Source organism: Phacochoerus africanus, chromosome 2, assembly GCF_016906955.1.
Source record: "Phacochoerus africanus isolate WHEZ1 chromosome 2, ROS_Pafr_v1, whole genome shotgun sequence".
Taxonomy (NCBI): Eukaryota; Metazoa; Chordata; class Mammalia; order Artiodactyla; family Suidae; genus Phacochoerus; species Phacochoerus africanus.
The window spans coordinates 179,018,210-179,034,852 of NC_062545.1; the positions used below are offsets into that span (position 1 = coordinate 179,018,210).

Genomic DNA, 16,643 nt, shown 5'->3' on the forward strand with positions numbered 1-16,643 from the left:
CCTGATCAGGATACCAATATGAGGAAACTACCCAAGACCTGGGAAAGTACCAGAAGGATATATTTAAAGTCAGCACCCAGTTCACCAGGACCTGAAAAACCTCCTAATTTGTGGGGCATTGGGTAAAGCACTTGGAAGCCTCTTGTCTCTGTATGGAGAAGTAATTAGGTTTGTACCAAACACTGTTTTAGTCTCACTTAACAAATCTTAAAAGCAAGAACAAAAATCATCAAACCATTTTCAAGTGACTGAACTACATCCAAAAAACATGCTCAGAATAAAACAAAGAAATATCCAGCAACCATCAAGGTAAAATTTACAATGTCTGACCCACAATCAGACCACCAGACATGTAAAGAAGCAAGAAAATAATGACTTGCAATAAGAAGAAAATATCAGTCACTCAATCAAAAGCAACCAAGAACTGGCACTGAGGATACCATTAGCAGACAATGACATTAGACATTTATTATAAATGTATTTCATATATTCAAAACATTAACTTAAAACATGAAAGTTACTTTGTAAAAAGACACAAATTGAACTTAAGGAGATGTAAAGTATAATGGCTGAGATGAAAAATACACTAAATAGGACTAAAAGCATATTAAACAGTGCAAAAGAAATGATTAGTGAATGTGAAGCCAGTTGGGAATTCTATTAATTATGAACAGTGAAATAATTTTAGTTAAGGTGGTGGTTTTCCCAATTTCCTTAACACCTTGTGCAAATTTCTCAAGAGCAGACATTCTCTGTAATGACCGGTCTACTAGACTTGACCTTCTTTCCACTTTGTGAATCACTATCTTTAAAATCTATGGGCCCCAAACTTCCCTGGATCTCCTTCCTTATTACTAAAAAATACTACTTAGGATCAAGCTCCTCTTCCATAGTTTATATATATACCTTTCCTTGGAAACATCAACAACTCCCACAGTTTTAGGTAGCACATATAAGCTAATTCACAAATATGTCTGTCCCCAGAGCTTCAGAAAAATAGACAACTTTCTGCACATCTTTAAAAGAATATTCTACAAGCATTTAATATTAACATGTCCAAAAAAGAAATAACCATATTCATCATTGAAGCTAGTCTCTTTTTCCTCTTTTTTGTTACTTAAGGGAATGGGGGTGGTACCAGGCATTACTCAAGATTCCCTAGTTAAAAGCTTTGTACTCTTTCAAGGCTACTTCCCAAATTTCTAACATAAAAAATATTCTGCTGGTTTATAGATATACCTAAGTATATCTTAAAATCACCTTCTTTTCTTTATACCGCTTCCCTAGTTGGTCCCTTCAGTGTCTTTTATGTGGCTTTTACAACAGAGTTCTAACTAATTTGCTGGCCCAATTTTACCTCCTTGCATCAGTCTTCATATAACAAACAACCTGAGGGAATGTACCATGCCATCCCCCGAGTGCAATATTTCAATGACTCCCTATGTGGTTAAGTTGCCTGAACCTCATCTCACAGCTGTCTCCACTTTATTTTGGTAGACCAAATATCAGATAAACGTCTTTATCTTTCTCTGCTAAATCCTGAAATGTATGAACTCCACGTTTTTGTTTACTCTCAACTCTGCAGCAATATTAATACTGGCCTTTTTTCTGCTTTGCAATCTTTCTCTTCAGTTCAGACTTTACCCCATACAACAAAAGACTTTCCTCGACTCTCCTCCATTCTTTTTTGGCTAGTGAGGTGTGTTCATAGAAACTTGGGCATGTTTCTATTACTGCAGTTATTACAGTGTGTGAGGTATGGATTTAGATGTGTATTCCCATCAGCTGAGGTAAACAGTCATTATTAAATCTTCATGCTTAGCAGTGTGACTGGCACACAATAGTAGCTCAATGAATATTTATTGAACTGTTGCCTGTGACAATAAATGATTGTCCCGAAGGTACTCAATAAATATTTACTAAAGTGATGCATATGGTAATAAAGGATTATTCTAAAGGAAATGTTAATATAACTATTCTCTTATATACTTATTGTCTATGTGGGTTACTTGATAATTTTGTGTTGGTGAGCCAGTGACATAGGAAGCAAAAATATGAATAGAATATCAACTTTTTAGAAAGAAGGGCTCTAATTGCCTACATAGGTATGTATATTTTAATATTAAGATTACTTTTATCATAACGCTTTGGATTTCTGTCTTCCTAGTTTAATTTGTTTTAATAATATGGTGTCATAGGTTTAACATTCACTATTTTATTCTCCTTCATAGAAACAACATAATTTCTAGGTTCTGTGATTTGAGTTACTTTTATGTGTTTGTAGATAATCAGCTAGGCTTACTCTACTTTTCTTTACCACAGTGACTTTTCTCTGTATGCACTCTGTTCATCCTGGTTAGCTTTAGAAGTGCAATTTCTAAATCAAAGTCATTAGAATTTTATAGATTAGATCACAAGAAAAGAGCATTTCAACAATTAAAAATTGGCATAATTGGAGCTCTATGAATTTCCATATGCTTACTAAATGCCATAAAATGCAGTGAAGAAATCCTCAGTAGTAAAAAACATTAAGTATATAAAATACATATATAAAGTTATTAAAATCACTAAAACTACATTATCTTCTCCCATAAAATAGTTTCATGAAAAATTGTCTTTAGCCATGGTGATCAATGCTATAATTGTTAAAATATCTATTATATATTTGCAGCTAATTCTCTTAATCATACCTAAGCTTTACTTCTTTTCTATATAAAAACAAATAAAAAAAGTTATTTAAAGTTCTTTGACTTTGATAAAGTAGTAAATTACTAAAATTACATTACCTCAAAAAGACACATTTTGCTAAAATGTACAAAATTCCATCCAGTAAAATTCAAACAGATTGAGAACTGATTATCCAGCTTCCATTATTATAAGAAACTATGTTGCTTGTCTTCAAGAAACAAAATATACATGTGATTTTATAGAAATGGATTACATTTTCTCCAAGCAAATTATCTGAATTTGGATAGACCACTATTCAAATGTATTACTTGGTAGATGTTAATTAATAAAAGAAAAAAGCATTTTCTCTGTATAAAACAGCTTTTAAAACTAAATAAAAACTTAATCACGTGATTTTTGTGATGCTCATATCACAAAATTTTTGCATATTCTTACTGCAGTTTTGCTCAAGTTCTGCCTTTACCATTATGCTCAGGTGCAACAATCTATCCACAGACATGCCCGTCCTTTCCTTACCTGAAATGACGTAATTGGATATATATTAACATGTGCCTCATTCCATCGTTGTCCTTTATTCCCACTTGAAGACCACAATGGATTCTCTATTGTTGTCTGTCCTTTCAAACGTAGATAAACATTTAAAACACCTAAAAATAACAATGAAATTTTATTTTGTGTATTTATTTTGACTTCATATTTTTTTTATCCTTGACCAAACACTTGTAAATTTTTAAAAATGAAATTTCACAGAACACTCTAATGCCTCCTCTTCTCTTCCTGTCTCATTTTGACTCTTGCTTTTAGGACAGTTGGCATGTATGGCAAGTCTCCAGAGATGATCATATCCTAATCCCTAGAACCTGTGAATGTTGTATAGCCAAAGAGATTTTGCAAAACTGACTCTAAATAATCTAGGTGGGTCCTCTAAATGTAATCACATATCTTTATTACATGGAGGCATAAGGAGATTTGATACAGGAGAGAAGGTCATGGGAAAGGCAGAGAAGATGCTGCATTGCTGGTTTTGAAGGTGGAAGAAGGAGCCACAAGCTGAATACAGGCAACCTCTGGAAGCAGGAAAAGGCAAGGAAACAACTTCTCCCCTAGCTCCTTCAGAAGGAAGCAGCCCTGCTGACATCTTGATTTTAGTCCCATTATTCTCATTCTGAATTTCTGTCCCTCAGAACTTTAAGATAATAAATGTGTGGGTTCTTTTGTTTGTTTGTTTTTGTCTTTTTAGGGCCCCACCTGCACCATATGGAGGTTCCCAGGCTAGGGGTCTAATCGGAGCTATAGCTGCTGGCATACACCACAGCCACAGCAACACCACATCCGAGCCGCATCTGCGACCTACACCACAGCTCACGGCAATGGCAGATCCTTAACACACTGAGCGAGGCCAGGGATTGAACCCACAACCTCACGGTTCCTAGTCGGATTCATTTTTTGCTGCGCCATGATGGGAACTCCTAAATGTGTGTTGTTTTAAGCCACAAAGTGTCTGGTAATTTTTGTTATGGTGGCAGAAGAAAACTAATAGAGCATGTAATTATGCACTGTCTTGCTCAAAGCCTGATTCAAATTGTGTTTTATTAGCCCTGAGTATCTCATTTTCAGTTTAGTTTTCATCCAAATCTCATTTTTTTCTAAAAGAATTATTTGAAGAGAAAATGAAAATAGCTTTTGTCTCATGATTTGATATATATCAACAGTTTCATGTCTGACACACAGTGCTTCAGTAATGGTGATAATAATACAATACACTACACTGAAGACCTACTCCAGATAAGAATTCAGTCCTTTCAACAGTCCCATGATGTATTTAATATTATTATCCCCATGTTGTAGATAAGAAAACTTAAGAGTAATATGGCATAGAGTAATTTGCTCTATGCCATATTAAGAAAATAGCAAAGGAAGAATTTGAACCCAGTAAGTTTTAAAATCTGTTATCTTCATGCTATGCAATCAATATTTAGATACATTTAAAACAAATAAACTATTGAGGTATAATTTATATGAAATAAAATTCTCTCATTTTAAATGTACAAGTTAATAACATTTGATGGATATATATTACAGTGTAATCATCAACTCAGTCAAAATATAGAACATTTCTGTTTTTCGAGGAAGCTCCCTCAGTTTGCTTTGCAGTTAATCTTCACATCCCCTGTTACTATGCCAGACAATTACTGATCTGACTTCCTTCATTAACCAATGATTTTTGCTCTTTCAAAAATTTTATATTAATGGAATTATGCAATAAGTGCTTTTTTGTGTGTCTGGCTAGTTTCACCATAATTTCTGCTACATTCATCTGTGGTACTGTATTAATTCTTTAGTTCTTAATTGTATTAATTCCTTTAATTTTAATATTTAGTTGATTTACATTTAATATAGTTATTGATATGACAGTAGTCTTGCACAAGTACAGCCTCACCTTCAGGCACAGATTCAAGGAAAACCCCATACAGCCTTTTAAATTCAATTCTGCATACCTCCCTTCTTTCTGCTACCCTGACTCACAATTTTCAGCTGCCCAGTACTCTGATCTCTACCTCATGAACTTGGCGGAACCTCTACATTCTACTTGAATTTCAGGGCTCTGTACTAGGGTCAGGAAATTGTCCTCAGTCAGAGAAGTGGACTCCCATGGAGATCACTTAGTTTCTCTCTTTTTCATAGATCTCCGTCTTATCTTGCTGCCTCTTTTCCATTTTCTGAGAGTAGTTACCTAACACATTTTGCCCATTTTAATAGTTATTTATGGCAGCAGGACTTACCTGGAACCATTTACTACTGTATGGCTTCAAGACACCCTCATTTTGATAACTTTTATTGATAATCATGTTATTATTAAGATAAATATATGTATGTATGTGTGTATATATACATGATGTCTTGCATATTATAAATATATATGTTTATGCAAACATTGCACTTAAATACCAAAAAGCAGAGGAGACAATTCTATTTTTTAAAATATCAAAATCACCACTGAGTTGATCAATCAGAGGTCATAGTCTCCTTAGGATTTTGGTGTACTTTGTTTTGCTAAAAAAAAAAGTGTATAGAGAGTTCCTGTTGCATCTCAGTGGAGATGAATCCAACTAGTATCCATGAGCATGTGGGTTTGATCCCTGGCCTTGCTCAGTGGGTCAGGGATCTAGAATTTCTATGAGCTGTGGTGTAGGTTGCACACACAAGGCTTGGATCCTGCATTGCAGTGGCTGCGGTGTAGGCTGGCAGCTGTAGTTCCGATTTAACCCCCAGCCTGGGTACTTCTATATGCCACAGGTGCGGCCCTAAAAAGAAAAAAAAAGAAATAAAAATGTATGTCTACATATATACAGTTATATAGTATAAAGTAGTTTATCCTTCAAAATTTTAGAGCACTTTTGTCTAATCATTTATACATAAGACCACATGTACTCACATTATATACAAATACATAAATATGAATACCTACATTTTTTCTCTGCCCCACAGTGTATGGAGTTCCTGGGCCAGGGATCAGTTTCAAGTTGCAGTTGCAAACTATGCCATAGCTGTGGCAATGCCAAATACTTTAACCAACTGTACGGCTGGGGATTGAACCTGCATCCTGGCATGGCAGAGACACCATTGATCCCTTGCGCCACAGCAGGAACTTCGAATATCTACTTTTTTTTTTCCCTCAGTCTTTCCTGATTATTTACTTATTATTCTTATTTTCCTGTGGTGATTTATGATTTAACAAAGTTACAACAATAATATAATAAGAATTTCATCCTGAAGGACTTTCCCCTATTTAAATCCAACTTAGTTAAAACATAGTGTTTATCTATTAACTAGTTATATAGTAAACTTTAGAGTTAGGATTTTAATGAGGTCCATAGAAGTTAGCCATATATTATCCAAAAAACCTAGCTGTGAGTTTTGTCTTTGATTTTAAAAGCTTTTTAGTGATAGCTAGTTTAATTAAGTTGGTTTATATTTACTTACACTGTCTCCCTGCCATAACACTTTGAAGATAAGCACCAGTCTACAAAGTTTGTGAATGCCAAATTCTTGTGTTTTATGGCCTCTTCAAAGTACTCACTAAGTTTAGTTAAGATAGAGATCTTAAAACAGGATGTATAGCTGCTATACCACATAATAGTTAACCAATGTACTTTTAACACTGTGGTGTAATCTGTAATGAAAAACTGTCTATATAATCAACTACTATTGCCAATAAAGTTTGAGCAGTCCAGAGCCCTGAAAGAAGGGACAAAGAGGCTGTCTCCGTAATTGTACATTCACCGACACCGCATCCCTCTCCTATTGGGAAAAAGTGTACACTCCCTGGCCGCTGGAGCTGGCCTCTGGCAATACATAATATTAATTACATTCATTAATCCAAACCAACGAATACAACTTATTCACTGATCTATTTAAGGGTGATGACAAAGTACTACAAATAGACAAATAATTTTGGAACTTTTTTATAGCAACTTTCCTGTTTTTAAGTTTATAAAAGAGAATTCAGTGCCTAAAACTATTAAACTTATGCCCAAGTCATCTTGGTCAACAAAATTAGAACTTATGAAACAGAATAAAGCTATTCAAGAGAAGTTAGATTCAGCAAAGCTGATTTAGCACATTATTATAGTATTACAGTAAGAAAATTCCAAATCAAATATGATGTATTGTGTTAATACCCTTTAAAAGTAATTTTAAGTTCTCAGAGGCAGTGTGTTTATGCTTTGGTAAGCACCAGATATCAATAGGGATGCATTTAATCATCCCCAAGGATTTTCAAATGTCATGTAGTACCATGATACAAGTTTGAAGTTAGTAAGCAAAACTTAACAGTCTTTTTCTTTTGGGTTTCCTAATTCTCATCTTTCGGTCACCAGTCCTTAATACTCAGATGCTTTGGAATTCCCTTGTGGCACTGCAGGTTAAAGATCTGGCATTGTCGCTGTAGTGGCTTGGGTTGCTGCTACGGTGCGGGTTCAATCTCTGGCCCAGGAACATTACACACACAGCCCGCCCCCCCCAAAAAAAAAAACAGATTAAAATAAAGGAAAAAAAAGTTGGATGCTAGAGATAAGAGATAGAGAGGACTTTGCTCATCTCATACTATGGACTAAATGACCTAAGTGCTACATTATCTCATGAGCAGTCCTAAGGACTATATTATCTCATGAGCAGTGACCTATGTTTGGGGGTTATTCATGGCATTATGGAATAATATAATTCTTATTTTAATATTATTTCATATAAATTACTGTATAAAATATAATTTGCTTAAATATTTATAATTACTATTACCTACTTTCTTTAAGTCCTTAACACAACCTTACTCTTATTTTACTATAAATACATATTTTATGTATTTTAGATAAAAATTTAAATATATGTCCTAAAACATGCATGCTTTTTTAAAATAGATATTTGAACTTCCCAAGTTCATATAAATTAACTTGTAATTTGCTTCACTCCAAAGCCTGAGGATCACTTGCATATAAATCACATTTTTATCCTAATAAGTAATACTAACTCATTAATTTGAGTTTCAAGAAAGATGATGATGTGCCAAAGTCATCTAGCTCCAGGCAATAGCTATGTCTATTGATAGGTAATTGGTAACATCATTTGTATTATATACACAAGAGAATGGGAAATTATAAAATCATTGTTTTTCTGCTTGAATAGAAGCAGCTGCATACAGTCATTATTTTTTAAATATATAATTACAATCATATCTTCAATAAAAAAAATCAGTTCACTTGCTCCAGTCATTACAGTTGAATCTCCACATGAGTGTCCAATAAATTTACTAAAACATAGCTTTCATCAGGCTTTCTATTTTTCTGATACACATCAGAGATCTTATATAGATAGACTTTGTCACTATTTGGTTCTAAAACTGAGCATGAGCCCTGTGGGGACCTCCCAGGAACAAATCCTTTCCAGTTCCTGTGTTTCCTATTTGTAGGAACAAGGCTTCAGCTTTCTAGACCCTCCCTATCAATGGGCAGATTCAAACAGTTGCTAATAAGAAAAGTGAGGGAATGCCGAAATAAAGGGGAAGCAGTCAAGAGACAATAGGACAACATGGGGAAGGGTGCTGGTCCCTCCAGAAGGAATATATGTAACAACATCTTTGAGTTCTTCTGTAGGAATAAGGACACCTTCCCCCCCCACCCCCACCCCTACCCGCCTGCCCACCCACCGCCAGATGGAGGATATAACTTCAGGCTGAACACAAGACTCCTGGAGCACCAGCCCTGTTACCTCATCACCAACCAACCAGAAGGTCACACACCCTGCAGGCCTTATCCCAAATTTGGCCTCAAACTTCTCCTAAGGAACCATAGGGTTTGGGTTTTCGAGCTTGAGCTGTGCCATCTCTTTCCTTGGTTTTTGCCATTAAACTGTGCTCTGCTCAAAACTCTGATGTTTGGGTGTGTTTGGCCTCACTGTGTGCCAGGCACACAAACTTGGAAATTTATATTCAGAAACATTTACCTCCTTTAGAGATTGGTTTACATTCATTTTCTTCCATAGAAACTTTTTTTTTTAAATACTTTGTTGCTCTAGATAGTCTCTCCCTTGTTCATTAATTTCATGGGCCTTCATGCATATTTGGTGTATGTTACTTTTTGACTTTTATTTCCTTCAGTAATTTAGTACCCCAAATAAAAGACAAACTATTTTATGGACAAGAAACTTTTATCATAATTCTCTTTTACCCCTTTCAGTTCTCTAAACACCACTAGGTGCATAGCATGTGCAATTCATCCTTTTGAGTAGAAATGAGTGAATCTAAGACATGAGGGTAAAAATATTCATTACAGGAGTTCCTGCTGTGGCTTAGAGGTAACGAACCTGACTAGTGTCCATGAGGACGTGGGTTTGATCCCTGGCCTTGCTCAGTGGGTTAAGGATCCAGCATTGCCATGAGCTTTTGTATAGGTCACACATGCAGCACGGATCTGATGTTGCTCTCCCTGTGGCATAGGCCAGCAGTTGTAGCTCCCATTTGGCCCTAGCCTGGGAACTTCCATATGCTGCAGGTATAGCCCGAAGAAGCAAATATATATATATTTGCTTTTATATATATGTATAAAACAAAAATCTACACTTTAAATGAAGTTAAGTTTAAATGATTTGTGCCCTGAGTGAGAAACAAAAGCAGTTAACCAAGTTGCTTACCATTAACTCAGTTGATGAAATAATACTGTTTATTAATTATACTGAAAATGAAATGTATATTTGAAACACTAGGCTTTCTCAGTCATATCACTGATTTTGTTTAAACATCCTAGCTTCTACTATACATTGAGGGAATGTAGGGGAGCATAATTTGCAATTCTAAAATATGTCTCTTTGGCATATTAAGTGGCATAATTAATTGTTTCAAGCTTGTTATTGTCTGAGCAATAGTATACACGGGGAAAATCAAGTAGGAATGTCCTCTTTGTAAAAAACAGGTATTTAATAGGGGAAATCTCCATTTGTAAGAGTGTCACCCTCTTTATGCCTAAGTGCAGACAATCAAATCTCTGGAAACTCTCGTCAATGGAGAAGGCAATGATGTAAATGTGTACCACAATCACCCTTGTTTACTGGGCTTTTCCCAGAACCCTCTCAGAGCTGACTCTCCCCACCCTCAACATCCTCTTTTGTCTTTAGCTGAGGAGGGTATTTAAGGGGAGAGATTTGACCATGTTGGTGAGTTACTCTGTTTTTCTGGGTCTCTCCCATGTATACATGTTATTAAGCTTTGCTTGATTTTTCTCCTGTTAATCTCTTTCATGACATTTTTAATTCTTAAATCAGCTGGAATCCAGAAAGGTAGAGAAAAATTTCTTCCTCAATGAGACCAAGATCATTGAGTAATTAAATATGAAGAAAATAAATTTAGGGGTAGTTGGTGGTTCATAACCAGAGACTTTTAAGGTAAATGTACTAGAGATTACATATGGTCTTCTTAGAGAGTCTATGACATGGGTCTTTAATAGTGTTTTGATTATGTAATAAACCATGGTTAAATTCTATACATGACCTTTGTGAAAAAATACAAAGCAGTTTACTGAATGCATGTCTTGTACTTACTGCATTATTTTCACACTGATGACACTGATATCATCAGTATCAACTACAGTTAAGACTTCACCGAAAGCATTATCTAAGTCTTAATAGAGTGTTTTAATATCAATTATTAACAGTCTATTGTTGGTAGCTATTTCTAATATTTAAATATAGAATACTAAATAACTTTATCTATTCTCTCAGGATCTGCAATTTGTCTTTTGCAAGGACCTTAATTCTAAGAAATTATGACAATGTAAGTATATCAAAATTACATATTTATTTTGCTGTTATTCTTGTATAGTCAGTGTAATAAGGGATCTAAAATAATGATATACTAATTTTTTTCAGGCTCAAACTGTCTCTCTTATGGTGATTTACTCCAAGGGGGGGAAATATATGAGTAGATTTTCCATTTGATGATTATATTTGAGATATAAGCAAAAATGCTGGTTAAAAAAATTCAGAATAAATATGGTCTTTGACTAAAATAAAAATCAGACTCCAAAAATCATACAAAAGATTGTCACCTTTTACTTCTCTAATCTTGAATAAAAATATTTAAGTATCCATTTAAAAATCTTTGAGGAATTGCCATTGTGGCTCAATGGTAACAAACCCAACTAGTATCCATGAGGATGTAGGTTCAATCCTTGGCCCTGATCAGTGGGTTAAGGATTTGGTATTGCTGTGGCTCTGGTATAGACCAAAAGCTGTGGCTCCAATTTGACCCCTAGCCTGGGAATATCCATATGCAGTGGGTACGGCCCTAAAACAAAACAAAACAAAATTTTAAAAAATATGTATGTCAGCAATGAGAATGCTTTAATCCAGCTCTTGCCCAAAGATAATCTCTACTATCTTACTAGGAAAAACTTAGAGGTTAATTTCAGATTCATTGAATTTTATTTTTACATTTTGTTAGACCATATAAGATAACAAACATATCTGGATCACAGCATTTTTTGCTCAAAACCCAAATTTTATTTTCTAATGTATTATGGCCTTAAGTATATATAATTTTATTTGTACATGTTTTATGTTTTTTTAAAGTACTAAGTAAAAATATTGCTGAAAACACAGCAATATCTATATTGTTTATCGATACTGATTAGTTTTACAAACCACTAAGAGTACTTTTATAAAGATACATCTCCCTTTGAATTAAGAAATATGTGACTCTTCCGTCTTCCTCTACGCTTTAGCTGCCAGATAACTTAAATTCAAATTCAAGTTAAGTCCATGATTAACCTTTATTTTTCCCCCAACCTTTCATATAAGGTCTTGGTGAAACTACCTTCCATTTTCAATCTACACTCAATACTTTCATTTCCCTCATTCTGCGATTCTTCTAGCTCACTCAGAAGCTACTGAATCTACCTTGGATTATTTAAAAAAAAATCTGTTGAGCATTTGTTTTTTCCAGAGGAGCAAATGTAAATAAATCATGCTTATCGCTCTCAAGGAGCTTACAGTCTAGCAGGAGTCAGGGTGACAAACACTGTGACAAAGATGAGAGCAGAAGGAGATGGAGGATTGGGAGGAATTTTAGTACCTTGAGTTGGATTCTGAGTGGAGATTATGAGTTAGATGTTTAAAGAGGAGAAAAAGTACTCTTGTAACATATGTTTGAAAATATTTTTTTTTTTACTTAATAAGTATGTATGGAGTAGTAAAATAAACATTTATAATTGCAGAGTATCATGTGATGGGGAAGAAACATTGTTTCTGCTCTTCCCAAGCAAACAGTTCAAGCAGGAAAAAAAAATAGTGCCTATAAAGAAGTCCCAGATACAACACAGACAGATCTGGAGAATTCCCGTATAACTGGAGTAAATTATGGAGCTACCCCAAGGAGAAGCCACAGGGGCCGGTATCCTTGACATCCTGTTACTAGTTTCAGAGAATGATCTTTTACCTCCAGAAACTATGGAACAGAGACAGCAAGGAGTAGTTGGCAATTTATTTCACCCTTCAATGATATGCAAAAGAAATGGTGGACAGTAAAACTGAGCATTATATCCTAAAATACATTTCAAAACCCTGTGTATTGGTGTCCTGATCTCCAACCTATCTAGCCCTCTCTATATCTCTGATCAGTATCTGCTTCCTTTGCCCTTTTCCTAAAATGGTCTACTATTTGAAAATGCAACCTCTGCATTTATTTCAAAGAGAAAACAGAGACTGTTGGAAAGGCAAAGTTCATGTCTGTTTGCTGTATTTGCATCTAGGAGTGAATCAGAAGCCACATTTTTTTTTAACAACGTTCTGTTTATTTTATTTTATTTTATTTATTTTATTTTTTGTCTTTTTGCTATTTCTTGGGCTGCTCCCATGGCATATGGAGGTTCCCAGGCTAGGGGTCGAATTGGAGCTGCATTTGCCAGACTACATCACAGCCACAGGAACGTGGGATCTGAGCCGCGTCTGCAACCTACACCACAGCTCAGGGCAACGCCAGATAGTTAACCCACTGAAAAAGGGCAGGGACCGAACCCACAACCTCATGGTTCCTAGTCGAATTCGTTAACCACTGAGCCATGACGGGAACTCCAGAAGCCACATTCTTACTTCTTTTCATCCCACCTCAGTGGAAGGGACATTAGTGCCCTCTTCAAGACTAAGCCTTCTGCCAAACCTCTAAATTCTCCTCTCTTCAAGAAACTTGCTTCCTGAGGTCCTGTTGTGGCTCAGCAGTAATGACCCTGACCAGTATCTGTGAGGACGTGGGTTCGACCCCTGGCCTCACTCAGTTGGTTAAGGATCCGCGTTGCTATAGGCTGCAGTGTAGGTCGCAGACACAGGTCAGATGGATCTGGCATTTCTGTGGCTGTGATGTAGTCTGGCAAATGCAGCTCTGATTCAACCCCCAGCCTGGGAACATCCATATGCCATGGGTACAGCCCTAAAAAAGCAAAAGCAAAAAAAAAAAAAAAGAAAGAAAAAAGAAAGAAACTTTTGTATTACTAAAAACATAAAAACTTGTCCTTTTTAAAAATTCTTTTTCCTCTTAAAATAGGCTCTTCTACAATCCTCCACCTCTCTGCTTTATCACTTTTTTCTCACCCACAAGATTCAAGAGAATAGATTTCATTAACAAACTCCCTTTCCTTGTTTCCCATTTGTTCCATAATGAAATTAGCTTTGTAGAGTTGCAACTGTATTGAACCATTCTTATCAAGTTCAAGAAATGCATTCATAAGTGAGTTTTGTATTTTTATATTTAATTTCCTGGTATGATATAATGCTTATGCTTCACTTTCTCCTTCTAGAAGTAAATTAAGTACATATTTTACTGATTTTTAATAAACTTTTGTCATATCCAGTGACTTCATATGAAGTTCAATTTCTTTGCAAGAAAATTAGAAATTTAGCTGATTTATCAAGAATCAGGATTGCTGAAATAATCTTATATTATAGCCAGATATTGTATCATGTACATATAAATCAACAGTTAAAGGGTGACACCTTTTAGCTTTCATTTATTTTTTCTTAAATCAATTCTGATGAAAACTTGAACAAGAAGCTGCACCATTGTAGCAGACAACCTCTAGGATCCCCCTCCTAGGATTAACACTCATGTGTAATTTCCTTCCTCTGAATGTGGTTTGGAATGATCCACCCAGTTATAATAAACAAAATTAAGTAGAAGTTAGGAGATGTCACTCCAGAGTTCAGGTCTTGGGCATGCATTTGCTCTCTCTCATGGACTGCTTGTTCTAGAGGAAGCCTGTTGCCATGAGGCAGTCCTATAGAGATGTACACATGGTACAAAATTGAGAGTGGCCTCTGGCCAACAGCCAGCAAGAAATCAATATCCTTAATCCAACACCTGTGAGAGAGTGAGGCCTGCCAAAAAAACAAGTGAGGGGGCTTAGAAGTGTATCATTCCCAACGGAAGTCTTCCAGTTAAACTGTAGTTCTACTTGACAGCTTGTCTGCAGCCTCACGAGAGACCTTGAGCTACAGGCACTGAGCCAAGCTATATCCATACTCCTGACCCACAGAAAATGTAAGATAATAAATATTTGTTATTTTAAGCTACAGGATCTGTTTAACAGATGAATGAGTGTCTCAGAAAAATTTTTGCAAAGATGGAAGGTTTTAGTTACAGGCAGTATCTCTCTAATGAGGTAGCTCATCTAGTCAAAATTGACCAGGCAATGTCTGGAACAGGTACTTTTCCTAGATTTTAGTAAGCATGATTGTGCCCTGCTGAGAGGGGACCCAAGTGACAGACTATTACCTGCAACCTTCAACCATATGAAGAAGTGGAGAAATGCCACAGGTAGCAACATGGTAAATTGAGAACATTGAAGAAATGGAGAACTGCTTCTTTCTGAAATAATTAGGAAAAAATCTAGTAGAAGTCAAGTGGACATTCACTGACACTAAAGCACACAAGAATAACAATTGTGAAGTTATATCCTGCTACTTTGCCAAATTCGTAGATGAGCTCTAACAGTTTTCTGGTAGAGTCTTTAGGATTCTCTAGGCATAGTATCATGTCATCTGCAAATAGAATAGTTGCAGGATACAAAATTAACTATGAAAGATCAGAAAGAGAAATTAGGGAGCAATCCCGTTTACCATTACATCCAAAAGAATAAAATACCTAGGAGTAAACCTACCTAAAGAGACAAAAGACCCGTACTCTGAAAACTATAAGACACTGATAAAAGAAATCAAAGATGACACAAATAGATGGAAAGATATAACATGCTCTTGGATTGGAAGAGTTAATATTATCAAAATGACTATACTACCCAAGGCAATCTACAGATTCAAAGCAATCCCTATCAAATGACCAAGGACATTTTTCACAGAACTCCAACAAAATATTTTAAAGTTTGCTTGGAAGCACAAAAGACCCAGAGTAGCCAAAGACATCCTGAAAAAGAAAAATGGAGCTGGAGGAATCAGGCTCCCAGACTTCAGACTACACTACAAAGAAACAATCATCAAAACCATATGGTACTGGCAAAAAGACAGAAATAAAGATCAGTGGAACAGGAGAGAAAGCCCAGAATGAAACCCACATACCTACAGCCTACTCATCTATGACAAAGGAGGCAAGAATATACAATGGAGAAAGGACAGCTTGTTCAATAAGTGGTGCTGGGAAAACTGGACAGCCACATGGAAAAGAATGAAATTAGAACACTCCCTAACACCATACACAAAAATAAACTCAAAATGGATTAAACACCTAGATATGAGACCAGACACTGCAAATCTCTTAGAGGAAAACATAGGCCAAACACTCTCTGACATAAACGACAGCAACATCTTCTCAGATCCACCTCTCAGAGTATTGACAATAAAAACAAAAATAAACAAATGGGACCTAATCAAACTTCAAAGTTTCTGCACAGCAAAGGAAACCCTAAACAACACAAAAAGACAACCCACAGAATGGGAGAAAATCTTTGCAAGTGAATCAATTGACAAGGGATTAATCTCCAAAATTTAGAAACACCTTCTGCAGCTCAATACCCAAAAAGCAAACAACCCCATCAAAAAATGGGCAGAAGATCTAGACAGACAGTTCTCCAAAGAAGACATACAGATGGCTGAGAAACTCATGAAAAGATGTTCAACATCAGTCATTATTAGAGAGTTGCAAATCAAAACCACTATGAAGTACCACCTTACACCCACTAGAATGACCATCATCAAAAAGTCAAGGAACAATAAGTGCTGGAGAGGGTGTGGAGAAAAAGGAACCCTAGTACACTGTTGGTGGGATTGTAAATTGGGGCAACCACTGTGGAAAACAGTAGGGAGAGTCCTCAGAAAACTAAAAATAGAACTCCCATTTGACCACTCCTGGGCATCTACCCAGAGAAAGCCATGACTTGCAAAGACACATGTACTCCAATGTTCATTGC

General features: G+C 35.8%; 1 protein-coding gene across 1 annotated transcript in view; it reads right to left on the reverse strand.

Moving 5' to 3' along the window:
• MDGA2 (MAM domain containing glycosylphosphatidylinositol anchor 2) overlaps window positions 1–16,643 on the reverse strand; it is an 826,502-nt gene that overhangs the window by 25,027 nt on the left and 784,832 nt on the right. Inside the window, exon 15 of the mRNA XM_047767260.1 lies at window positions 3,205–3,335. Coding sequence (XP_047623216.1) covers window positions 3,205–3,335 — 131 coding nt within the window. The remainder of the gene's footprint in view (window positions 1–3,204; window positions 3,336–16,643) is intronic.